This window comes from Kryptolebias marmoratus, linkage group LG4 (genome assembly GCF_001649575.2).
Source record: "Kryptolebias marmoratus isolate JLee-2015 linkage group LG4, ASM164957v2, whole genome shotgun sequence".
NCBI classification, from domain to species: Eukaryota; Metazoa; Chordata; class Actinopteri; order Cyprinodontiformes; family Rivulidae; genus Kryptolebias; species Kryptolebias marmoratus.
This window is the reverse complement of record NC_051433.1, coordinates 21,166,124-21,194,082: the sequence shown is the minus strand read 5'-3', so window position 1 is coordinate 21,194,082 and position 27,959 is coordinate 21,166,124. Positions and strand designations below refer to the sequence as shown.

The 27,959-nt window shown below is 37.5% G+C and overlaps 1 protein-coding gene across 1 annotated transcript in view; it reads left to right on the top strand.

The window, feature by feature from the left end:
- Window positions 1–27,959, top strand: part of suclg2 (succinate-CoA ligase GDP-forming subunit beta) — a 95,236-nt gene that overhangs the window by 15,963 nt on the left and 51,314 nt on the right. Inside the window, exons 2-5 of the mRNA XM_017429946.3 lie at window positions 4,493–4,634; window positions 24,321–24,420; window positions 25,442–25,532; window positions 26,091–26,243. Of these exons, the coding sequence (XP_017285435.1) occupies window positions 4,493–4,634; window positions 24,321–24,420; window positions 25,442–25,532; window positions 26,091–26,243 (486 nt within the window). The remainder of the gene's footprint in view (window positions 1–4,492; window positions 4,635–24,320; window positions 24,421–25,441; window positions 25,533–26,090; window positions 26,244–27,959) is intronic.

Here is a 27,959-nt window from a genome sequence, read left to right as displayed (position 1 = left end):
CATGAGTGTTGAAATGGAGAAATCATGCTAATCCAGTGTGGTACTGACGGAGTAGTTTTAGATATAAATTGTGGATTGCTGGTTTTTGGTTGTATGGGTAAAAACATTCAGATATGATGATACAGAATAAGGACCTAATCCAACTTTGTTATTTGGGCGCTAAGATCATTAATTATAGCTACTGTGATAAATTTGCAGAGAAGCTGTTCTTGATGCATAGTCAAGTAAAGTTTAATTTAAAAAGCTAGCCCAAAAAAAATTTTAAGTCAAAGAAAACACTACACAAAATAACACTTTTCATTTTTACATCAAAAATGGACACGTTTTTCTATTAGGAAACCTCCAAGAAATAAAAACATACTTTTTTGTTTTTAGCAAGCTGCACTGACTTGAAGTGTTTTTGATATCAGTTCTCAGCCTGCAGCTAGCAAACAGATCCACCTGATTTATTTTGCAGTTCTTTGGTTTGTTTCCTTGGCAGAGCTGCTTTTGCTTAAAATAAGAAGTAGACATACTGCCTGCTGGTCCTTACAGAGTAATAAAATAAATATTGGACTGTGTTGGTATGTTTTATTGTCAAACCAGAAGTGGGCCATATTGTAGATATAGGAAATGAGCATTTGAATTGCCTTATGAACACTTTCTCAACCTTAAAGTAGTCTCTGACAGTGCTGCAATTTTTGGCGACTAGTAGGCAAATGGAATGTGAGAGGGAGCCTCCAAAATGTTTGGAAAGAGCTCCCAATTTCTTCGCTTACAGGGAGTTCAAAAGTTTCAAGAGTAGGAGGCTATTTAGGAAATGTTGGGGGCTGACCATCCACTAGGCAAATTCCAGTACTGAGAACCAACGTTATGAGGCGATTGACCAAAGAGGGTAAGGGGTTTTTCCCAGAAAAATTTAAAATTTAAAACATCAGAAATGCATTTTCCTGGCATTTGGAACAAGGCAGGGAGGATGTTTGAAGTGTCCAAAATCAGCAGTTTTTGGGGATAATCTGTGAGAATTTTTGGCTGTTTGGAGGGACTGGGAGAGTTTTCAGTAAAATCAGATGGAGAATTCATTTAGCCAAGACAAGGAACTATCTCCTAAGACAGTAAACCTGAAGTAAGTAATCTTGTAAAATAGATTTATATAAAAACACATTGACTGAAGGTTTGAAATAGATTGTCTTGACATTCTTTTGGTCTGGTAGAATCCACTCAACTGAGAGGAGAGGTATACCAGATGTGCAAAGATCTACTACATAAACCATAGAACAAAACATTCAGAAAATGAATATTTATTTAACACATAATGCAACAAAACTCAACTGTGGTATCTGTCATCCACTGCCTGGAAAACAACGCAGTGTCATGCCCCCAACATTGACCAGTCAGATGCCTCGACGGATAAATGAGAACTTTGTGGTTCCAATCAGTGGTGGTGTCACAACAATAGCGCTTGCCTGCTTAAATATGGCTGTGGCCATGGGTCAACAAAAATGATCAAAAACAAGGAGGAAGAAAATCACCTTTTTATTGTGAATAAAATTACATTTTGCAGCATTATGCAGATTGAGGATAACACAGGGACTTTTCTAGATGAGCATTTACAAAAGTATTTTTGGTCAATCTACAAAAAGTAGCCAGCAAAAACTTTTGAACCCCCTGCGGTTCAGTTGCAGTGACTCATTGTCTTGTTATTTGAGTTTTGAACATGCTCAACAAATTATGAGATATATTTATTGTCAAATAGTCACAGATCCACCGTGGGTGTCCTGAACTCATTTCAACTTTGTTGGAGGAATCGCCAACCCATCTCAGGAGTGCAGAAGCTGTATTATATTTCTTTTTTACATATTCCTTTATTTGGGAAACCATTTGCTTCTTGTTTGTTTGTTTTTTTTTGTTTTTTTTACTGCAGCAATTTTTAATGACCTCCAAAAGATGCAATGTTGAAACCTGGAATACGGGTACAAGCTCACAGCTTAAAATAAGGTTGTTGTTGCAGAGAAAATAAAATGGCAAAGTACTCTTTCATGAAGATACCACATTTTAAGCAACAATATTGGTAAAAGACGAATAGTTCCCAACCCCTCTGTTGATTGTGAATCATATTTTCAGGGTTTTCCGTCCTGTTTGAAAAACTGTCGGGTCAGGAGTCGGTCATTTGGCACATAACTGTCCTAGTACACATCGCTCTGAAGGTGTGAGATCCAGTTCTGTTCAAGAGCGTAATTTTCACACCTTTTGACCAGTGTTGCTTCTTGGTTGCTGCCTTTCTTCCCAAAACTGGTCTAGGGTCACATTTGGTGACTTGCTTATTGTTGAAGTATGTTAAGACAGTGAGTGAGGTTAAAAGTTTTTATCGTCGCTTGAGAAAACACAAAGTTGGTTAAAATATATAAGCAACCCTGCTTAAGATTAGCTAGGCTTTATTTTTTTGCTATTTGTGTGTGTAGTGTGTTCTTGTAGGTTGATTTAATTCGATATGGATTTGTTTTCATTTGAGACTCGATTATTTTGCTCACTTTGGGTTGAAAATGAGATCCTGTTAACCTCATTGTATTTAATTACTTATTGTTCTACCCTCTTGTTAATGATGGAGACACTAGCCCCTTTCACAAAACACTTTCAAAGCAGACCCGAGACCCCTTCTTGCCATATCGGTGTGTTTTACGATAGGGCCAAGGTGACATTGGGGGTTGGAATCAACCTGTCGCCGTTACGCCTCTGAGCCACCAAACGAGTTAGTAACAGAGCTGTAACAGTCAATAAATGAAAGGATAACCTGGCCTCTCGACTTGATGGTATCATGTAGTGAGGACAGATGGTGTATACATGTCCAACACACATTTTAGATGTAGCGCTCCACAGCAGTGCTAGTTATTCTTTACGCATCATTGGTTCTGCGATGCTGGCTTCATTCACGAAAATTCATTGTCGCAGGACTTGATCACTGAGGATTTATGTATGAACAATGTCATACTAAAGAAGGAATTGTCTTTGTAATCATATTGCAGAAATATTTTGTTAAAGAGGTCGCTGACAGCTTAAAATGCGCATGGTGGCCTCGTCATGTTCTTTATGGATCATTCAATTAAAATTTGACTCAAAATTAGTTACGCCTCAAGCACACACGTATGCACAAAATATTTGATCATTGTGACACCTTTTCTTGTTCCTAATATATTAAGAGTCTTTGCAAATTAGTTTTATTTATCAGCTGTTTGTTCTTTTCTGTGGAATTTGTCCTTGTTTATTTATAGCACAATAGTTCAGGGCTGAGGTGTTTTTTTTTTTTTTCAGAGCAAAATCGTTCATTTTTTTATTCAATCATTTCCCCTGTAACTTGGATGTGTCTGAATGATTTAGCCTTATTAATCCATGATAAGATAACTTTAAATTTTCAAACATGTTAATACTTGACAAAAAATATATTTTCTATGCATAAAGAAATGCACACAAACAGACATAAAAATGGCTATAGAATAACTGCCTTTTTAGCAGGCCCTTCCAAATGATACTTTTGGGAGGATTACAGTTTAAATCTTTCTTATATTGACACTTGCTTTCTTGCCTGTAAAGACAGGTCAGTTTGCAAAATTTACTTAGTGTCTTAGTGTCATCTTTTTCTCTTTTTTGAACACTTAAAGATAAACTTATGTGCTGTAAAGGCCTTAATGAAGACCAAGCTTTGAATATTTACAGTACAGTTTTAGATTTTCTTTTTACAAGAATGCAGATTCTGTTTTGCTACATTGTCACGACTACATTTTTGATTTTGTTTCGTTCCTATTATTCAATGGATTGTGTGTGTGCGACCATTTTCATGCAGATCTCCTTGAAACCCAGTCTTGTGAAGCCCTAACAACTGTAAAAGTAGACACCATCTTAGATCCGTTTAGCTTGACTTAGCATAACATTTTGAACTGCAGTGTTTGTGTAATCCTCTTTTTATTTTAGCTTATTCTTTACTGAGGCAGGAAATGCAAACACTGAAGCGTCATTTACATGTCAAACCCCAATTTGCGTCAAAATCCTTGTTTTCTTTTTAATTTAATGGCTGTTTTTTTCTTAATGGCTCCCTGGTCTTCTTTCCTTTGACAACATTTGCATGCTTGCACACATGGCAATTTGCTTGCTTGTGCTCACACACCTGTGCATTTTGTATTGTGTGCTGTTGCAAAGTGATTCTATCTCTACTGCAGCCTTTGTCTCTCCTTCCCATTAAAAAGCCAATTTCTTTTTAATAGCAACAACAGCTGGAGCTGACAGGGCCCAGTGTCTGCTGATGGAGCAAACAGCTCTTTAGCTGTAATGCAGCTCCAAGGCAGGTGCAAGACATGTTTTGGTGTTGTATAATGTGAAATATGTCAACAGACAGGCTCAGCGAGAAGTTAAACTGAAGAGGAAAAAACTGTTAGTGTTAGTCACGATGTAAAAGATATTTCATCATGCAATGTTAACTGTCTTTCACTTACAAGTCATAATCTTTACCTCCTTGTTCCAGTGCACCTGGCTGAATCCCAGGAGATGGCTGAATCTACAAGAGTACCAGAGCAAGAAGCTGATGCAAGACTGTGGAGTGGCCGTCCAGCGCTTCTTCGTCGCTGATACAGCTTCTAAAGCCCTGGAGGCTGCAAAAAGACTCAGTGAGTAGATATCACACACACACACACACACACATACACAGGAAAACCTGGGTCACAGATGTCCACAGGAGTGCCTCTGACCATTACCGATCTTCAGATTATAAGAAATAACTCACTTATTTACTTCCACAGTTGTGATTTAGAGAAGAAAATATCTTGGGTCCCATTTGACACAGAATGATGACCCCTGCTTTGCTCTTCATGACCTTTGACACTGAATGATGACCCCTGCTTTGCTCTTCATGACCTGCATAACTTTTTTAACTTGGCTGAATCACAGCAAATTTTAAAGAACTTTTAGTGGGAAGGCACTCATGCTCCTACACTTTTAGAACTCCTCAAGCAAGTTGTTTCCTCATATTTTTTTGTATTCCTGAGACGTTCTTCTGTGCCCTCAACGCAAAGGTTATTCCCACAATGATACTGCTGCATATTCCCACACCCCGGCCCTGCTCTGGTACGACTCTTGTGGACCACATCAAGATGCAGCTACATGCTCCAAGATCAGACCAAGCTAGCCCAATGCTTTTGCCATAGATATTACATATGCACTCGGTTGTTTCCAGGTCCTTGTCACAATCTGCTGAATTTTCCTATCTGTAGTTTCTGGGCCTTCAACGTCAGTTTCGGTCTTGCTGTAGGGGAGGAAAGCATGAGACAATACAGGTGAAGGGGTTTTCTTTCTTCCTTCAGTGTCCGGAAGGCCTGATCAAGATGTCATTATTGCTTTGCATCCAAATGATGAATAAAAGACAGCTGAGCATGACACAGTATTTAGTGGTGCATGGAGAGTCTGGATTGGTCATCGCAGATGTGTAGTGAGAGCTGCCAGTTTGGTTTAGATGTGATGGGGGTGTAGCTTAGGCAGGAGACTAATATGGTCAGCTCTTCCACAAATTCTTGATGACCAGGCTACTCTAGTGCATGCAAGCCCATGTCATAGATACTATCCCATCAAGGTTCCCTGTCCTTCCTGAACCTCCATATAGAACCCCAATATTGCTGCCGGCATTACAATCCTCCAAACTGTTTTTAATACATGCCTGAAAACATTTGCCGGAACCTGCAAAGAGCATCCATGTTGTTGTTTTTTTTGTTACTGTTTTTATGTTGTAGCAGGGTCGTCATCCAGTGTGAAGGAAGCCTTACTAAAGAATCAACCAAACAAACAAATTCTTTATTACTTTATACATTTCAACACTTGATGCAAAGTAAATGCTGCAGACAGATTTAGGTCGACGCGTCAGGGAAATTGAGGTTCCACCCACAGCTGGGTTTTCGCTAAGTTCATTTCAGATTTGCTGAATGTCAAAACAAACAGTAATAAGAGGACAGGGTTCTGGTTTTAGACTACCAACACTGCTTTTGTTTTTGTTTGATATTACATAATGAACCACATTAGTCTTTATGTCTAATGCATTCTCACACTGTCTTTTTTTTAACCTGCATTTTAGTGAACTGTCTTCTTCAGTTTAATTTTACTCACATTTACTGAGATATTAGATGGCTCTTTATTATTTGTGTACTACTAATAAGTTAGTTTATTGCCAATCTAATTGCTTTTTGCATTAAAATTCTAACAGATCTATTTGTGGTGCACAGTTCTTTGTCTCTGCAGCAGGACGTGCAAATAGCTGTGGTTAATAAGGGCTGAAGTTTTATCAAGTTTAATCGCATCTTAATGCTGTTTACGTATGTGCATGAGCCAGTGTTTTTTGACCTTAGTGGTTGTGCCTGCTCTGTTTTTCATCACAGCATTCATCCGCGTTAATTCCTTTCACAACCTCTCGCATTGAGTTTCTCATACTTTGCAAGTTTTTTTAAATTTTGTTTTTAGTATTAAGTGTTTAATCTTGTGTGCAGCTTAGATAATTGGTGTCTCATGCTTGTTCAGAGCTGTCCCAGAACTGGATGGAAACTACTTGTTCGACACATCTTTAAGGATGCATTGTACTTGGATGAACAAAGACAGTTTAACATCTATTTGCATGAACTCAAAGATAAGCGTTTTCTCAGGTTTCTTCCTTTCCTAGACTACGTTACTTCCACACAACTATCAAACACCCACAGCATATATTTCCGCGCTAAGATTTATATTTTATTCAGTGTCCTCTCCAAACACAGCAATGGCTTTTTGATAGTGCATCCAGGTTGGTTTTCAGCCAGCAAGGTTCCACTCTTATCGACATCTCATGGCTCACGGGGCTCGGGGTGCAGCTTTCAGTGGCTCCAGTTATGATGCAGAAAAAGATAAAATGAATAGGAAAAAGAGAATATACATTTTCCTGTCAGTACCTATATTGCTGTAAGAAAAGAAATATAGAAACGGAAGACTCAAGACAGAGGAATTACCAGCCAACAGACCCAGGCCAAATATAAGGAGTGAACTACTTGAGTGTCAAAATTTGTGGTGCGTTTTTTTTTTTTTTTTTTTAACTTTCTAACAGATTATTTATTCCTTCTCTGTATGTATTTATAAAGTATGTAAAAGAGGCCCCACTAAAATGTGCATGCTTGGTGCTTGATGTGATTTGTCACTGCATCTGTCGACCTCACAAAACGTGATTCAATCACCGTAGCACTAAAATATTTTTACTGATTTCTCTAATTACAATTTTCCCCGCTCAGGTGCAGAGAACTTGAATTCTCTTTTGTTGTTCCCTTGTTCTCCAGTAATAGCCAAGATTTGTTCAATAGCGCAGCATCAGGTCCTAATTTACATCATCACATTCCAGTTAACGCTCCTCTGGCTGTTACTGTTGATGATGTGAATTTTTTGTAAATTCCCAGCCAAACTGAAATAGTGCGCCAACATAAATGTTTGCAGTAATTTGCGGTTATCTTGGGAAATTAAGTCATCTGTTTCTACACCGTATTTCCGAGCTGCTTTGTCCTCTTATCTCCATTAGTGCACTGAGCTTTGTTTGGCGTCCTTGTGTGAGTGCCTCGCACTTTTGTGTCCCGTGCCGACTGCTGGCTCACTAATAAAGCATGCAAGTGAGCATCTATGGATGCTCCACTACTTCAGATTCACACTGTGTCTGTGAATGGCTTTCTCTCGGGCCGTGTTAGGTCATACATAAATGTGATAGAGGGTGAAAGAAAGGGGGAGATAAATAACCTTTCTAGTTAAGATCTGTTGTCCTAATAAACAGAGTGAGAATGCCAGGTTCTGACTCCCAGGGCGTGAGTGGCAGACGGGGTGTGGAGCCAGCCCTGGCTAAAGCTCTCTTTAACGACTTTAGCACTGTAGAGGACACAGTATTGCCCTATGCATGAGATGTGCATGGTTAGTTTATCTAAGCTGGCTGGGAGCAGCTTAGACAGATTTCTGTGGGGTGCTGACATCCTGCTGTGAGCCCCTGGTTCCTTGTGCACACACTAGAGTGAACTAGTCAAGCGTGGAAGCAAAGACACAGATGAATGGCATTCATTGCTTGCCTGTATGGGCACACAAACACACGTGTGTGCCAACTAGCATTCTCCTTTCTACTACACTCACTTAACCATGAAGTGGTTAAGTTGACAGGTAAATTGCAGCCATGCTATATAGAAACACCTTTCACTTTCCTCATGCACTCTAAATGGGCCAGCACTGCTCAAGTGGACACAGATTCATTTGTTCTATTACCGCCAAAGACAAATACGTTTGCTATCAAAACATTAAAAAAATCGTGACCGTAATGGATCATTGATTCCCTTTACACTTGATTGACAAGTCTAAGAGGAGAGTTTACAGTGTGGCAGATGGATGATGCACAACCAGCTAATGGCTCATGGAAAAAAGATTTTTGTGGCACCACACTGGGTGAATCCTGCAAGACTGAATAGTCTTATTCAACTTTTAATATTGCCCTTTCATAGAAAATGTGATTTGGTGGTAAATTATTTGAAAAACAAATGAAGAAAAATAAAAGCTCCCAAAATATAAAAATAAAAACAGGATGTAGTTTAAAGAAAACTCTACTTTTAAACAATAAACAGACAAATTGTATTATTTTTTTAAATTTTATTTTACATTTAAAATCTCAGTGCAACAAAAATTAAATAGACTTCATTGTCTAGTTGGAGTGATTTAAAAAGTATTTTGTATATAATTACTTATAGCATTATAGTTTCTCAATCTAAGTACTTTGGATTCTTTTTTGTTTGTTTAATTTTATTTTACTTTCTTTACTTTATTCGTATTGTAGTTTTTTTACACCTGTCCAGGGTGTACCCTGCCTCTCACACAATGACCTCACCAAGTCCCCGCGACCTGGAAAGGAGAAGTGGGTAAATAAAATGAATTGATGGATGGAAGGATGGCTTCATTTTCATTCATGCATTCTTTTATTAATGAGGCCTTATAGTGGTCTTAGCTTAGTTTTTCGTACTGTGTTACATCACTGCTTCCAAAAGCATTTAAACATTTTGTAAAATAAAAACAACAGAATAAACACAGTTCTAATTCACAGATAAATTCAAAGTTAAGCTTGTGATAGAACAAACCTTGATTTAACACCTAACTGTCATTGAAAATGTGAGAATTCAGTAGGTTTTAGTAAAAAATGTTGTTTGAAAACTTTAGTGTAAATTGATGATTTGGTGATTACATTTTGCAATAAGTGTTTCCTGTGCAACATTACTGGTAACAGACTGCGGAGGGAAAATCTTCAGTGTAAATATTATTAGACTGGTATGTAAGTAACTATCTGATGTAAAGACAAGTAAAAAGTACATTACAATATTCTAAATGATAGGAAGTACATGTGAATATGGATAATCATTTTTGATTGTTTTTTGATATTCTGTAAATGCTTCCACATTAACAGCAGTGCAAATTTTAATATTGGAGTTGTATTGAAATGACAGCGATCCACTTTGGTCTGGTCCCTGCGCAGACAGCCCTTTTGTTTGACTGTCTGGTCAGAATTACAATTTCTTTCTCCAAACTGAGATTGTTCAAAGAGCTATTTACAACAGGTAAGATATTAATTGCTCATACCTGTTCCACAGAACCCCACTTCAAAAGATTTGAACTACTTAATAAACTAAAAATAATAATTCCTATTTTAGTTTTGAAAGCCAAAAACTTTATCTGAATACAGGATTTTAGGGGCTGAGCAGTTTGGAATATTTTTTGTTGTACTTTTGACTAAACCATAATGTGCACATCCTATTATCTGTAGATTATCTCCCTGTCTAGTGATTTGTCAGACTAAATAAGGATTTTTGTTTTAATGTTATATCATATTAAAAAAAAACCTATGTTTATTCAGACTGTGGTGATCTTGTGTTTTATTTGACCCTCCGGTCTCATCTGGCAGCAGAGTTACTATGGTTACAGGGTTCATCTTTTTTCTTGTTCTTCGTTAAACTCGTCCGAATTGTTGGTACTTTGTTGTAATTGGAAGAAGACGACCTTGTAAGGACTGAGATTAGCAACCTTCAGGTTCAACATTGTTTGAGCAACGGCGCATCTCATTATGTTTTAAGGCTTTGACATTTATGTGCTTTGTTTTTCCATCTTTGACCGTGGTTTTATAGCCTGCAACCTCCAACCATTTAAGAGTACCTATTTTTCATGAATACAGTTTAAATATGTATTTTCCATTATTTTATTAATAATTTTATTGATCGACTTGATCATATTATATTTTTGAATTTCCGCTTTTGACAGCACTCCTGAATTTAACTCAAGATTCGAGGCCTGCATAGGAATGCGTAGAGAAGTCATTGTTTGTGTTACTTTCTTTCATAAAAGGAACACGATGACATGGTTTGGATTTCTTACAGATTTTCTAATATTGCTGAATTGCAGTTGTTTTATGTTTTCAATAAAATATGTGCTATGTGTAATATCAGCAGCAGTGTTAAAGTAATAGCCTTATAATAGTATCCTGTTTAGCCTTGTGCTCATTACCTTGTGTTGAAACAACAAAGATCTCTTTGTGTTTTAGCACTATCGTCCTCTTTCAGTTGATCCAGCTTACTATGCACAAAGATTTTGGCTTATAGGTTTTTGGGGAACACCTTGTTGCAGAAATACTATTTTATGCCAATCAAACTGTGTTATCTTTGCCATTTTTAGGACTGCAACTAAAGAAATAGGAAAGGTGTTTTTTTTTTATTTTTTTAGCTGGCTGCTAGAAAGGAAGTTCCAAAAGATACAAAAAAAATGTACTTAATTCTTTGTCTAGCCACAACATTTAGTCTATTCCAAAGAATCTCAAGGTCCAGACAGAGCAAGTCAGTCCAAACCCAACCTGTGTGTTACATTAAGAATGTACTGGTACAATGCAATGAAGTGTATCTTTACTGTTTTCTTTTCAGTAAATTGTTAGTTTTTCTAAAATATAACAATTTTTTACATTGATCTTGGTCTAAGATTAAAATGTAACCATGACCACATTGACACGCTTTAGTTGTTTGGATTTATATCAGCATTAGCAAGTCAGATAAGGGCTAAAATGTGATCACCTGAAGGCATGAGAGTGAAATCGGCGTCCTCTGTCAGTGTCCTTTTCGGAAAGGCCGTGGAGAAGGTGGTGTTATATCATGTCATCATGGCATTTTCTTAATGTGCAAAGAAAGCTGGACATGAGCGGAGGGAGAAATATGCATTTATTTTCCAGCACAAGGCCCATGTGACTAATTTGTTCAGAGACAGTTGAAGTCGTGAAGAGTGAAACCACCTTTTGTGCCAAGGTTTAGCCACCTCATTAAAGGCCATTTTTCACACTAGGTTGCCCTGTAGTATTTTAACTGTCCCAGGGCATCTGTAATTTTTACCGCAATCATTTTGGTGAAATGGTGTCCCGTTGCCTTTTAGGTTCAGTTTATTTAATGTTTTTCTTATGTGAAAACACAACATTTCTTTTGTTGAGTCACGAAAAAGTCAAGTCAGTCATGCTTAAATTAAAATTTCCTACAAAACTACAGTGTATATTAAGGTGTCAAGTTAGAGCAGCTTAAGTTCACAAACAGTACAATCTCTCCTAATGGTAATTTGTAAGCAAATTTAATAAGCAAGATTTGCTTATCAGCAACTGTTGCAGACCTATGACCGTAAGTATCAAATAAGACTCATTCTGCTTGTTGACATGTTTGCTTTTTTAGATTTTATAACAGATGAAATCCTGAGGTTTAGACATTTTTTTCTTCACGTTCTAGAGTCAAACTTAACGTTGACTGCTTTTTCATTTGTAACAGGATTTCTCAAACATGAAATTTGCAATACCCTTGTTTCTACATACCAAGTTTGAGATACCTTAGTCACTTCGATAATGAATATAGATTTTGTGCTTACCTTTGAGACGGGTCTGCATGGCCTTGTGTACACACACAAATTGACACGTTCACATACCTGTGCTCCGCTACAGCAAAAAGAATATGATTATGTAGTCCACTTTGTGCATCGCCACCTGCTTGACAGATGCATCTGCTGAGCAAATCTTGATGGATTTTCAGACTGAATTCTAAATCAAAACTGCATTTTCCCAGTCCCTCCTTGCCTTCATGTCTGCCATACCTGCTGCCCCCCACTGAAATCATTCATTGACAAAATGGTGATGGAGAGATTCATGGCTTTGCAGACTTATCTTAGCTGAATGATGAGCCTGTGTGAGGAATGTGAGCAAAATACACTTGCAAACATGTACGCCTCCTATCAAATGAGATGGGGCGGAGGGAAAGCTATTCTTCATTGTTCTTTACCTTCATGACAAATTGTACCAAAGTTTGATTTTTTTTGTCTTTTTTTATCTTAGTCTTACCACTACTGTGTTTTTCCATGAGTAGTCTCACTGCCAGAATGACAATTACTAGAAGAGCGAAACATTTTAATTTATTTCACTCTGTCATGAATATTCAGTGTAAACAGTTTTAATGCATGACTGTCTAATCTCATGTGTGCTTATTAGAAGGATAGTTAATTTGATATGTTGGCATACTGAATAATAGCAAGCTACCTTGACACTAGTTGAGTCTTTGATGAGGCAGGTATGTGAATGTGTGTCTCAGTATGGATGCAGGCTTGTAGATTTGGAAATTCTTATGATGAATGATGAATTGTGATGGAGAGGGAATAAGATATTTAAGGATTTGCTCTCCTCAAAAACTCTCAAAAATGAAACAAATATTGTTACCTGAGTGGAAAATATCAAACATCTTGGTTGAATTTTTCTAAATATTTGATATCAGAAGTTCTAAAAGAATAAATTCATGCAGCAACGACAAAAATACAATAATTATTCAGTATTTGGGAATACCTTCAGTTTCATGTAGGAATCATTCTTGTTGACAGTTCAGTGAATGTGAAGATTTCTTTTAAAATCAGCCTAATTTGGAAATAATTTACCAAAGAAAGACATTTAAGTACAGCATCTGGATTATATTAAAATGCAGAATAATATATCAAGGGTCTCATTAAATCCATTTGAATTATTATTTTTTTCTAATTCAATTTTATTTTTTTCTCTAAAAAAATCTACCTTTGTCATTCAAAAATAAAAGAAGTTCCATATCTCTTGTAAAATAAAATACATCCAATATGTTTTTCATTTAGGAGTAAAGAAACATCCCATTTGTGTAACAAAAGTGCTTCACATATGAACTTCAAATTCACCTTATATCTCATTATTATTACATGGTCTACATCAGATTGTCTTGTTTGACTCATTCAACAATAAAAATGTTCAGGACATTGCAGATGTTGTTTTGTTGTTTTATTTTTGTTCTTCAAAAAATGTGCAGTCAACATTTTACTCCAAAATAGGTTATCTGGCTTTGACAGAGACTACTGGCAACACTTCTTTAATCAAACAGTTTTATCTTTTTTTTTTATTCTGAAAGAATACCCACTTCCACAAATACAGCTACACAATGTTTGATGAACTCAAATCTAGATCTATATAATATGATTTATATTTTATATGATGATTGTCAAAGTGATCAACTAACTTGTGTCTTCTCTATTCTTGATACAACTCTTATTGTAACTGTACAACCACTTGTATTCATGCACTTCCAGCCACATGTGTGCTGATAAAATTTAAAGAGAAGTTATTCTTCCAAGTCATAGAAATGATTTGGACATCTAAACTTTACACTTCACGTTAAAAGTCATGTTTTTGGATGCTTGTGGGCCTCTTTACTGTGTACCTCTCCCTTGTACACAGTACGAGTGAGCCCTGGGTCTTCACCACACAACACATCACACATGCCTGAGGTTGCAGCAATGTGTCGTTCGTGAAGTGTGTAAAACTCTTAGATTGGAAAGGTGAACCAAGATTCATTAGATCACATCTACATATCTATAAATTCCATAATTATCTGTGTTTTAAAAGGGGTTTAATTTTATTTGTCCAGTTCTATAATTACGTCTGCATTCTTCACATGGCAGACATTACAAGGCTGAGAACAGAAGAGAAATTTTGTATACCTTCTGATTTTCTATTAACCTGAAATATTAAAAGTAGTTAAAATATACCCATAAGTTTTTCAATCTGGTTAGAAGAAGGCATGTTTTAATTAGTGGCATTTAATGAAATTACATATTACTAAACAAATGCAGTAACATTCTTAAGTCGCACAAGATGTATAATACAGTATATTCCCACTTTGCAGCTGAGACCAACGGTCCAGCCCCTTCTGGCAGAGGACTGAGAAACATTTATACCTCTGACTGGGACTAATGGTGCCTAAGGTGCCATATGTTTCTTTACCCAACAGTCTGTCTAGCTTGTGCCATCTGTCACAACAATTCACCCCCCCCCCCCATTCATGGGCATTACTACAAACAGTGCTGAGGACTTCCTTATCTGACAACAATGCATTTTCCACCAGTGTAACAATATTTTTTTGTATCTCTTTGCAACACAGAGTTTCCAGCAAAACAAAGTGTCATCTAAGAGCTCAGAGAAATTGCCATGGTAGAAAAGGATAAAATAAGAATATCATTCAGTGATGTTTATCAGGTGAGGCATCAGTAGACTAAGAAGTAGCTGAAAATTGACTTTTTTAAGGTTTTATATACAGATAAATTAAGTGTGACTATTGATAGAGAAGATGACTAGACCTGTACCAGACTGCTAGTAGACTATTTTAGGAAGACATCAGTAAAGAGAACAATGCAGTCATCATTAAAGTCCTTTTCTGATACATTAAAAATAAGAAAATCCCCAGAATTTTGGAATGGGTTCATTTTATAGGCTTATGTAGAGATGCAGAATGTGTAATTGAATTGTGGTACTACCTGCTACAATGTTTTTTAAGGCATCCATTGTTCTTGTTGGTCAGTCAGTTTAAGGGACATTAATACATTTCGGCTGCTGTTAAATTTAGATCCGAACAGATTATTGATTTCCCTCTCAGTAAAATACGTGTAAATAAAGAATTTCCAGTTTTTACAAAAATAAATGTATTTATAAGGCTCTTGATTGCGTTTGTATACAGTGTGTAGTACAGTTAGACCTATTACCTATGACAAGGCTTCAAAATCTATATGATTTCTTGGTTATTGATGTATACATTAGCATCACTCATAGCCCAGTTTTTTTTTTTTAACACACTTCCCCAAACTTGCCGAATGGTAAAGCTTTTATCTGCATAATGTCAAATTACAGGGTTTTTTAAGACCATTTTCTGCTTCAGTGAGCAATGAATTTGTAAGAAGTATTACTGAGATTATTTTCTCCTTAGTCTCTGCTTTATGTGTCTTGTCTTTGTACTCTCTTCAGTTCATTTCCATTTTCGCCTACCTAGGTTTGGATAGCAGTGTTTTATGAAGCTAGAGTCTTTTCGCTTCAAATTCTATTATACTCCACTCTTTTTGTGTAATACTGTTCTTATCTCACCAATTACATGTTTGGACAGATTTAGCAATAGAATAGTGTGATTACAGAGAGAGAAAAAAAAAATGCCACAGCAGGTCTGATCACATTATGTGCACATGTGGTCCACTTCCACTGCAGATAGGGACAAACAAATATATCTTACTGTCAAACTTTGTTAAAGTATGGAGCATGGCCAGACCTCTCATCACAGTGCATCCCCTCCCATCTCATTCACGCTGTCCCCACTGGAGTCTCCTTGTGCACTTCAACATTTCAAGCGCCTTTTAAGACCACTTTCATCTTCTCCCCTTCAGAAAATGAGACTCTGGTGTCTCTGGTGAAAAGTGCTGACAGTAACCGTTAGTACTGAGTCGTGTTAGCTCGACTACGGCCTTTTCACTGCTGTCTTTGTCTGAAGTAGTGCAAGTCATTATAACTCCCTTAGAAGTATGTTTGTGCACGTTTGAATGCCAGCTGGGACTCATAACAGTTCCTCCTGTCATTGGTCCATACTGGACAAAGGACATTCAACCAGCTGCTTATCTATCAAAGCAACTGATCTTACAACAGATTCTTAAACTTCAAAGGATTATGCAGCTTTAGCTTTTCAAGAGATTGCACTTGTGTTGCTGCCATCTTTGCACTCTTGCTGTCAGTCTTTCCACTTTCAACACAGTGGTTATCACTTACCATAAATACTTTGACTACTGGCAGTGATACTATTTGTGATTTCAAACAAACAAACGAAAATTCATCAATTTAATTTCAAATTGAAAATCAAACAAAAACAGTATTCAAGGGAAGAAACGTTTACTACCTCTTTTAAGACAATTCTCTTTTTAAACACCTCAACCTTGATGTCAAAATATTTGGTTCAGTGTGAATAATTTCAAATTTGGTTTCATGTTCCAAGGCTCTCTTCATACTGAATGACATTAAAAATGACATTAAAAAAGTAAGCTAAGACTTGGTTGGACTTGGCAAGATTTTTAGGCGTGTATTTAGAATGCATTGGAATCTCACGAGTCAGCGTGTCACAGGTCCACAGTGGTTTTGAGCTTGCACATACCTTCAGTAGCGAGGTTCTTGGGGTTTATCATTGTGGTACCACCCTATCAGGGTCTTGGGTGGATCGTGAGGGAGCATGGTGGTAGTGTATTTGTGTATGCCAGTGTGGCTTTGTCTTGAAGAATTTGAAGCAGGATTGGGTATTCTGGCCTCATGCTAAGGGTTTGACTGTGGTTGCAACAAGATCATAGAAACAACCTAACGCAGATGCAATACCCCTGATACCTGTCCTGGTATAACTCTCTTGGATCCTGACGAGGTCCAAGAGAGTCATTCTATGGCGGGCACATAGAGCGTGGTGAAAGCTCTAGAGGCATCATTGGTACATGGAAAATAGCAGTGAAAAACACTTTACCAATTACTAAAAGCATAGCAGCATCACGATTGCCTTCAGGTTTTCTAAACTTGCCACCATTCAGCCACGTTCTAATAGGTTGTATTAGATATTCTAATAGGTTGCGTGGTCATCATTCTGCCTGAAGGGAGTCTTACCACGAGGCAACATTTTTTTTTGTTACTGACATTTTTCCATTTTGTTTTAAGCACTCCATATTCATATTTGGTATATACTTAGTAGTCTTTGTGTTAACTGGGGTAATATAATTATAGAATAACAGTTGTTGTTTTTTTCCAATGTGTGCATTTGTAAGGAATGTTTGTGTTTAATTGTTGAAGCTTACATATCTGTTTGTGTTCACTCTAAAAGAAATTCGTTTGACAAATTTCATTCCATTAACCATCTTGCTGCTGTTTTCGTAGCCAGAGTTGGGAACACATAATATGGTAATAACTTCTTCTTAAATGGGTTGAGGTTCATTTACATACCCATTAACTGGTAATGTCAAGTTGCAACAACATTGCTCTTTCTTATCCCTCTTCCCCACACATTCTGGCCTTTCCCTTCTCAGCGACTTGTCTCCCTGTTTCTTCTTGTTTTGTCTTTTGTATCCTTCCATTATCTCAGCTGTTGCTTTTTCTGCTTTTCCACTGTTGCAGATGCCCTTTTTTTGGTTGTATCAGTTAACTCACTTATATGTATACCCAACTCTTTTATAAAATAATTGTAGTGCTAAATTACCAATTTGACATTGTGCAGCTGAAAACAAGTGCTAAGTGTTAGGTGGAGTGAGCTGCATGCCTCTCTTACCCTCCCACTCCCTGCAAGGCCTCTGCTGATGGATGGAAGAACTATCATCCCTCTGCGGGGTTGGCCTGTCACACTGGAAGACAGATGTTAGCCTGCAGTTTTTCTGCCTGTGCTACCTGCCAAGATACACTCACAGCACACACTGAGGAGAAAAGAGGGGAGGGGTTGGTGTGGTAACAAAAGGTTATTGACACAGGCCCTGTGCCCAGTCGACATACGGGCAGAGCAGTAATTCCTCACAGGGTGTATAACCGATAAAACATACACATACTGTAGACTCTTGTAGAATCTGCAAACATAGATAAAACACAGACAAGTGCAGCTGCCCAGAGACACATTACACTGACCTCTCAGCAGACTTGTTGTTATCCTCTACGTTAGCAGGTTCTTTGGTCTTGCATTGCTAAGAGAAGGCAATGGATCTGAAATTGTCTTACAGCTGTAAATAGGCTTTGCGGGGTAAAGCAGCCTGTCTCTCAAAGAGCTGATTCCTGTAAGCAGCTTTGTGTTTCCACCTCCTCATTACACACCCTAACCTATTCATGTACTGGATAAGATGTCAAAATATTCCTTACATATCCTTTTCAGTTTATTAAAGGAATGCTTATAGTAGAAGTGGACACGTTCCTTTTTGTTGTTTTTGTTTGTCCACTACTAATGTAGATTGTTCCTGGTTGTTTTGCTGAAATTGAAATTAGGAAGTAAGTTGGGGAAGACAGAATGAACACTAGCAGAATGAAATGTACAAGCACCTTGTTCTTTGTTGTAAGGAGCTCCAACCATTAGGCACACTTCATTACTCATCCATGGAAGTTGCATTACGAGTAGTCCTCCTGCCCTCTGATGCATCAGCAGAATCTTACAGCAGATGTTGGTACTTTTTTAATCTTTTTTTTCTTCTTCTTCTTCGTCTTTTATTGTTCATGCTGAACTGATGAAAATTGTTCACTCAATAATGAGGAATGAGCAACTCATTCTGTGCAGACTCTTGGTTACAGTTTTGTTAAGTAAGACTCAGTATTTTTCTAGTCAAGTGTCTCACAATGCATCTCGATAGGAGTGCACATCTTTGTGCAGGTTTTACTGTGACACAAATGATTGTCCCTGCAGACATTTGTGTGGTCATTTAGCATCAACCGTCCACAACACTATCATCATTACTGTCACCCCTCTGGTTGCATCGCAGTGACAGTCTCTCAGTCATGGGTTTGAACTGTTGCTCTCTGTCTGAGACCTAGGCCATCTCAGGTTGTCATTAGAGGTGCTTTCTATGTCTGAAATCCGGGTGGACTTCTCCTCTAATGAGGACTCAGCTGTCATGCAAGCACTGATTGGAGGAGGTGTCAAAAAAGGTGTCACTGTCGGTCTGGGACACTGATATTCTCTTTCTTTGAGTAGCACTAAGATGGCATCATTACTGTAGATACAGAGACAGACAAAGGGGCAGTGGATTTAACTAGACCAGACGGTGTGATGGTAATGATGCGTTTAGTTATGGCAGGCAAAATTGTTGTGGTCTTTGACGTTTTTTGGTGTCCAAATCTGTTTGTTAGTTTCTCGTTATACCCATGCACGCGTTCTGACTGGCGTGCCAGTGTCGGCTGCCCTTTCAACCTCAACTGAACAGGCACTAAATGTATTTTGCTTAAGAATCTGAGGTCGTTATATGTCAAGGTAGATGCAAAACTGTTTTATTTTTCTTTTGCTTCACATCCGATCACTGCATGGATAGAGAAATTTCCCGTCTGACCTTTTCACAGTCTGGTAGAATTGGAAATGAGAAAGGTTTATGGAAAGTTGAACTTATCCAAAACAATATTAGCTTCACAGTTCTGCTGAAATAAAATAATCACACAAGGACCCTTGTTATTAAGCTTGACCCATTCTGTGTACTGTGCTTGACCGTGCTAAAGTGTAATTAAAACATGATGTGTTGACAATGTTGACAAGTTACACTGGTTATTTTACAGAAATAAGTGTTGACCTAATTAGATTTTTTATGTTAATTAAATAGAGAAACAGGTGCACATGTGCAGCTTTTTGCTCATATAAAATAACAAAGCTATCATGACGTCACTCTTTTTTTTGAAGAATTATTATGATTCATTGCCTTTGTTATGTTCTGTTGCAATATGTTATGGATTTTATTTTATTTGTGTGTCAGCAAAAAGCTAACTGGCAAAATGAAGGTGAACTTAAATTTATATGTGCATGTTCCATTATAACTGAAGTTATTTAAAGAGATGCTGTCTGCCAGTGAAAGATAGCAAATGAAAGGTTTTGCTTGTGTCTGATTATATATAGCCTTAAAACACCTCAAAATAATAATAAACTACAAGGGATGCAGAATCATCCCTCCCTTCTCTCCCCTAATATAAATGGCGTTTATCCATGAGACGTCTCACATTCTCTGTCTGTTTTCCTCCTCTTCCCAAGAGCTTTGTTTCCTCATTTACTCTCCACATTTTTATTTTTATTGCAGCTCACATGGATACTGGTGAAGGCCCATCCTGATCTATATTTTTCTCTCCTTGCAGATGGTCGTGTTATCTTACTGTCTCCAGATTGGCACGTAGCCTACATTTGTCCCTTACCAGCCAGTATCCCCCTCATGGCACAGCCTCGAAGGCTTCATTAAATATCAGACCACAGCTAACTGTGCTTCTGGCCACCAATGAGCTCCGTGGAAAGGGCGGGGAAGAAGAGAACAGATCTTTCAACAGTGCGCTGAATGAACAGGGAGAAAGAGAGACTTCTTGTACAAGTAACATCCTCCTTGCCAGCTGCTGTCACAGGCAAGCAGACTGCGAGTTGATTTGCACTCATTACTGGGAAATGAGTAAGGCCTGAGGATGATGACCGCATTATTCAGAATGCATGTGATGTGATTGGAGATGTAGTGCAATGTTTAATCTCCTCCCCCGTGTCCCCAAGAAATAGAAAATGAATGGAGATGAAAATCTTGTTCTACATCTTCACAGTGGGCCATGTATGATTCAGATGGAAGAGGAGAACTTATTATGCAAGATTGTCTCCCTTCCCCCAAGAAAAAGGTTCTTTCGCTCAGCTAATAACCAGACCACTTTCTGTGGGAGGTATTTGTAATTATTGTGGCTGTATCAAGTGAAATTATTCATTTATCTGCTACATCTTCGCTCTGTGGGGTGTGCACTCAGTAATGAGGACATACATTGAAGGAAACATCTCGGACAGAGTGTACAATATATTGTTCTCTGATAGAACACACATCTGCGTCACCCTTCATTAGTCTGACCTCTTAGTTTACACATTTAATATTGTATGTTTCCACTGCGTGAACACCCCCAGCTCTGACTCTTCAGCAGCACTCACTGGTGTCTTTACTGATTAAATTCAGACATGTGACCTTCTCTCCTCTTGTACTTTACGTTGTCTGGGCCGACTAGAAAAGTAAGATTTGGTTCTGATTTTACATACTGCTGCTCCTTTTCCAACCACCTCTCACTTTGCTCGGTGCTCATTATGGACCAACCTTTGTCTGAACGTTTGAGGCCATCTCATGTCTGTCATACCAGCAGATAATGGTCGCCTTGCTCTTTTACCATGCACTGTGTTCACTGTGATCTTTGAGGACATCGTTATCTTCTCCACGCATGTCAACCCAGAGTGGTGTTTCCTAACCATTGAATTTGCTCTGCAGAAATTTTCAGGTGGTTGTTTGAGAATGTACATGCAGATTTTCTCGTTCTGTCTTTTGCTCTTGTCTTTTTGTTTCTTCTTTTATAAGTTGTCCTCTGATTACTGACAGATTGCTTTTCCAGAACCCATTCATAATTGCTGACATTGCTATAATAACTTGTAAGCCATGTAATAAGCAGGTTTACTATCGAACACTTGTGCAGCAGGATTGAACACCTGCCTTGTTCTCACCCCATTAACTCCCTTAACACGTTAGATGCCTTTTTATTATATTCAATCATTTTTTGCATTAAAACCCTTATCTTGCTGTTTTTAAGGTCTTTGTCAGCGTGTCAGATGTTTTACCTTTCTTCACATCTCAACAGCGCAATCTCCCTGCTGGCCGATATCTTTGTTCTGCCACTTGTTTCTTTTTTTTCCCTTCTATAGCAAAAGTCATTTCCTCTCTGCTGTCCCTGTCTTCTCCTCATGCCTGCAGGACACTCTTTCTCATCTTGCTTTGAACTCTTTAATTTTGCACAGTAGCATTTTTTTTTCTTTTTCTTTTTTTACTAACATATTTATTCATTTATAGCTCCTTTGCATTTGAGCACACCTTTATTCTCTCAGTTTTCCCTCTCTTTCACTCCTCTCAGCCCTTCACTCTCAACACAGAGCAGGCCTCACTTATACACTGTTAGTTTAATCCCTGTCGCCCTGTCAGAGACTATTTTCTCTGGTTTCTTTTCACACTACAGCAGCTTGGAGCGCAGACAGTGTTTTTCAGTTTTCTTGGCTCAACAGCTTCCAGACAGTCTTCGCTTTGCCCATTTTTTTTATTTATTTATCGTTTTTTTTGCCACAGAGACAAGCAGAGGAGCCTGTTTGCAACAACAAGGTCAAGGTGTTTTTTTGGTCATAGCCAATCAACCTCTTCCACCCAGTTCTTACACCGATGGCAGCCACCATCTAACAGTTGATCTCCCTCACCTTGATAAACATTACCTAGTTCAGCTTTGCTCCATTTAAATAAAAAAGAGATTGTGGGCTGGATATTGAAGACAGCTTAGGGGCCTCCTCCTGATGTGTGAATTCTTGCACAGTGGCAGTGACAGGGAGATTCATGTTGGTTAAATAATTAGGGCATGGTAAAAGCATCCAACAGCGGAGCAGTTACTTATTTTCTTTCTTCAACTGACATTAGCTGAATCTTAAGTCAACCTTCCCCTTTCCACTTAAGGCCCACCTCTGAGTTTGGTGTGTTCACGCTGGGGGGATAAATGTGTCTCAATATTTTTTGTGATGCAGGGAAAAGGTGAAGTGATAGCACTGTCTGGCTCTTCAAACTGTTTTTTTCAAGAACACATTTCAAACAGAATGGTAAAAGCTGTGCTTGCAAAACAGAACCAAAAAATGTTTTTTTTTTATTGTCAAATTAACTGTTATTGTCTACAGTGCTGCATTTTAATATACAACATTTTTATGTTTATTTTGGTCCATTTTGATGCATTATGGTCAGTATTGTTGCCATTCTTCTTAAATAAGCATAAAAATGCATGTCAGTGTTTTTCAAGCTCAGTAATTGCCATATATAGGTTTGTTGATGTATTTTTATGTAAAAGAAATAGCCAACAATTAATGTCATATTAGCTTTTTAAAGGGGATCCCATTTCACAGTATTTTAACGACTTACAACTTTAAATGAAGGTTCAAAAGTCTACTAGGAAATGGAATTAGACTACTGCTCTTAGATACCCACTGCAAGGTAATATGGCAAAAATATTTATTTAATCCTCCTAGCATTAGAAGTTCCCTTAACTTGAAGGTTCTGTTGATTTGTTTAATAAATAGATCCTCAATGAAGTGGATGGATTACCAAATAAGTAGTATACCACCAACAAAGTGTTTGGAAAATAGTTTGGTACATAAATACAACATATTTATAAAATTTTGCACAGACACATTTGTTTCACGGCAATATTTTAAAACAAAATAAAAACAATTTACAATTCTTGGAATAGAAGTTCATCTATTAATAAGAATTGTTTGAATAAGAAGTTTCTTTTCCACATTTTGATAGAGTTCACTGATGGTGCCCCATTTCTTATTTTTCTGCTGTAGACATGTCATTTAACACTTTTAAATATATATATATATATATATATATATATATATATATATATATAGACATACACTTCACTTTGTTACTTTGTCACTATGTAGATTTTCAGTAGGCTTTAGTTTAAGTTAAGTTTTTTTACACAGTTTGTGGACTTATTACATCTGCTATACATCTTTATCAATGCTAAATTATTACTAGACTTGTAGTAAAACTGGCATAAAAAAGATGTAGAAAGTTAAACAACTTATAGCCGTTATTTGTTTTATATGGCAAAAACTTCAAAGGAAAATGTTATAACCTTAATACGATCCTCGCCTTCAACCAGTGGTTATCCTCAAATTAAATGTTTCTTTGTTTACTTTTCTACAGACAGTCACATTTACCTCGGTCATTCTTGGCGTTTAGTGCTAGTGTGCTGACGTTTGGATGTTGTTGCACTGAAATAAAATGCTGAGCACGGTAAACAATTTATCTGTATGTCTGTATTGTACACGAGTGTGTTTTCAGTGCACTTTTACAAACCAGTCACACACAGCTGCTGGACTCTTGGATTGGAGATGTTTTACATCACTTTTAATATTATTTACATAAAACAATGTTTGTTTTCCATTTTTATTTGTAGTTACAGTAACTCTCCTTGCTTGTGGTGACTCTGCAAAGGAGTTTTTACTTTATATTCTAATATAATTTGTATTCCATTCATATGTGCCCTGCACCATTATTTTCCTCCTAACTTCTGCTTTCAATCATATGGACAAATAAGTGCTGGACCCAAGGTTGCATTTAAGGTGCTGAACCTGTCTCTTAAGTAGTCTGTCTAACTTCTTTTTTTTTCTCTCTTCCTTTCTCCTGATTTCCTCTGTCTCCCTTTTCAGATGCCAAGGAAATAGTGTTGAAAGCTCAAATTCTGGCTGGTGGCAGAGGCAAGGGCGTGTTCGACAGTGGCCTTAAAGGTGGAGTGCATTTAACTAAGGAGTAAGTGTTCCCGTATGTGCATTTCAAACTGCGAGTTACTGTAGGAGATAGATTCATGTTATTTTCCCCAGTGACAGCAGCTTTTATGGTGAGGAGGCTTAAAGAGCTCTCTGAAGATGCTCCTTAAGCACAAAGACACAGTAAGGATTTCTTGTGCTGGAATTTTTTTATTTTTTATTTTTTTACTGTCAGAGTTTTGTTTTTGAACTCTTAATATCCTGTAGAAAAAGGGATTTTAAGGGCAGCTGAAACATGATGTACCACAAAGTTTTCAGGATCCTCCAATGAGGACTCATTCTGAAACCCTTATGTATTTTTAAAAGGCTAAACAACAATTTGAAAGAGTTATTTTATTTTATTTTTTTTGCTCAGCCAGATCATTTTTTCCCCACCGCCTTTCCCATGTACTCCAAAACACTTGCCTTTTTAGTAACCTGCCACCTGCTGCGACCTCAGAGGCAGAAAGGTAATTCATGACAATTGTCGCATACATGTATCAGCATCACCTCACTTTGCAGTTTGAAATGTCCAGAAGCCTTTTTTTTAAAAAAAAAAAGAAAAAGAAAAAAAAAACTTTTTCTTTTTTAAAGTGAGATTCTGAAGTTTATCGTCCCCAGACAGTGACATGAGTGCGCAGTTCACTTTCCTGTGATTTATCAAAGAATGTGTGCAACCCCCAGCTTCATTTGTATTCTTTTACAAAACCAGAGCAGGCTTACTAAAGCAACTCCAGCATGCAGAGTGCTTTTAGATAAAAAGTATAAACGGGGGTTCGTTCACAGCAGTGTGTACCACGGAGACCTCAACAACTGCGTATTATCAGCATAAGATACAGTAATGATCAGAGTGTTGAGGCTTATATACGACACTAATGAGAAGTAAAGAAACAGTAGATCTACCTGCTGCTCAGTGTTTCAGTCATTTAGAGTGTAGTTTTCTGTGGGTTTTTAACTACATAATCCTGAAAATAAAAGAAAAGGGAAAAGGAATCATGGTCTGACATTTAACCTCTCTTCTTCAGTCCTGTGGTGGTTGGTGAGCTGTCTAATAGGATGCTAGGTTTCAACCTGGTTACTAAGCAGACACCTAAAGAAGGTGTGAAAGTGAAAACGGTAAGCAAAAGGAAAACGCTTTCCCTAATTCTAGATTTTTTTTTCTCTAATATCTGACCTCATTTCAAGACACTCTGAGTCCAGTAATGCTGTTCTATAAAATTAATGTCTGTGGGGGTAGTCTTGTCTTTTTTTTTTCTTTCTGCATTAAAACAGTAGCTGTCCGCTGTTGTTTACTGCGAGTTCGCACTGGCTGGTGTTGTGGCTCATTGCATAAATTGAGCCAGTCCCAGTGTGAATTTAAAGTGTTTGGTAAACAACTGTTTCTGTGTGCCACTAACAAGCAAGAATATAATTCTCTCTGTCTGCATGCCGCATGCTGTACCTCCTCAAAAACAGACGCTTGTCATTCCTCTCATTTGCCTTTTATCTGTTTATTCTTCACAACATGTGAAGTTCCCCAAAACCTGCTTATTTACCTCTGTGTTCAGCCTTGTGTAAATGATGCACGGTATTAAAAAATGTGGTACAGTTAAAAGAATATAAAAGGGTTAAATATGAAATGATGAAGTCCAGCTGCAGTCATATCTGCCTTTTCTCTCGCTGGGACATGTCCAGGTGATGGTTGCCGAGGCCCTGGACATAAGCAGAGAGACTTACTTTGCTATCCTAATGGATCGCGCCTGTAACGGCCCTGTCATGGTGGGAAGCCCGCAGGGAGGTATGGATATTGAAGAGGTGGCCGCCAGCAACCCGGAACTCATCTTTAAGGTATATTATAATTATCTAGTTTTTTACTCATCAATGAAATCTTTATTAATTATCATTTAAAAAAAACACATAGAGGAACTAAATGACTTCAGATAATTGCCTAATAAAATTAGATCTGATTGTTGTTCCTTAAAGAGCTTACTTTAAAAGCAAAATAAATATTTTATTACCTTAAAATTAAGCCAGGTTGCCAAGAGAAGTCTACAGCAAGATTAGCTGCTTATCCAGATTTTTTGTCTTGTCTGTAGAGAGAGTACAGCAACACATTATAGCTTAAGATGAACAAAAACAGACACACAATGATTCTGTTGGTTTTGTGTTACTATTAATTGGATTTAATTGAGAGTTCTTGGCTAGTCCTTGTCATTGTCAACAGATGTACACTTTAAGCACCACATATGCTCACATCTTGTCACTATATAATCAGGTAATTTGCAAGGCTATAGATCAGTGTGTTTTAAAGCACCAGCTGAGATCCACGTTGCTGATGGATTCACTTCAATTTTTCACTTCTTGTTTTAGACTTGAGTGCAAATTAATTTTTTTTTCATATCAATTTACACATAATTGTCAACAATGGCACAGAGAAAAATAGGGTTTTGGAGTGTTTTGCTTATTTATTGAAAACAAACAGAGAAATAGCCCATTGAGATGATTATTCACTTGAAATTCATTACAAGCTTGGCACACTTTTAGTTTAGTTTCTCCCAGTTTTTTTTTTCCCCTAGTGTTCTTGGCTGAAGCTCTGAAGCCAAACCAAGCTGGATGAAAAGTATTATTTTACTGCCATTTTTAATCATTTCAGAGACGCACTACTTGAGTTTACTTCCAAACCTGAGCTGGATCGCTAATTTCATTGAGGTTTTCAGAAGCCATTTGAGTTGTTTTGCATTTAGGCCTCATGCTTTTGATTGGCACCTCTCTGAAATGTTAACCTTTGGCCCAAAAACCTGAGCAATCTGTAAAAAGTCTTCTTTTAGTTTTTCACTCTGTTATGAAGTCTTGATTTGTAAAGTGCTGTGCCAGCAGGTAGCCCTCAGTAAGACTTTCCCAGACTTTCCCATAAATAAACTTTTGGTCTTATTGGCTTTCTTTAGGGTAGCTACATTAGGCACAAACATGGATTTATTTTTTTTTTCAACACTATCCTGTACATCTGCGGGGTACTCTTGCTCCAACAGCAAAACAATTTCACAGAAAACTAACTATACAACTGTGGCTGATACCACTTCTAATCAGTGCTCAGTTCATTGATGCTAGCATTGTTTGCTTTGGGCATCCTCATTTCAATTTAACTAGAAACCTACTGGTGCAGCATATTATTATTTTCTTACAGTGACTCATGAATTAAGAAGATTTTTTTTCTCACTACACATGACTCAAGAGTGAGTGAAGAATTGAGGTTGAAGACATCTAAACTATATTTAACATCTAGGCTAAAATTAAACTAAATTTAGTTCAAAAGTAAAAGATTTGTAAATGGTAATCTTAGTCATGAACATCAAATAGGTGTCTGCATTTAGATTGACAAGAAAAAATGTGCAAACACTAGAGTTGATTTTGGTACTCTGCATCCTTACCACTCTATTTTTCTACTGATCCTGTACTGTGACCGAGCGTTCTGATTGGCTGAGGAACTGATATCACTAACTCATTCTTAGCTAGACTACATTAGATTTCTGTATCAAATTGGCCACATGCAATGAGCTAGCAGCT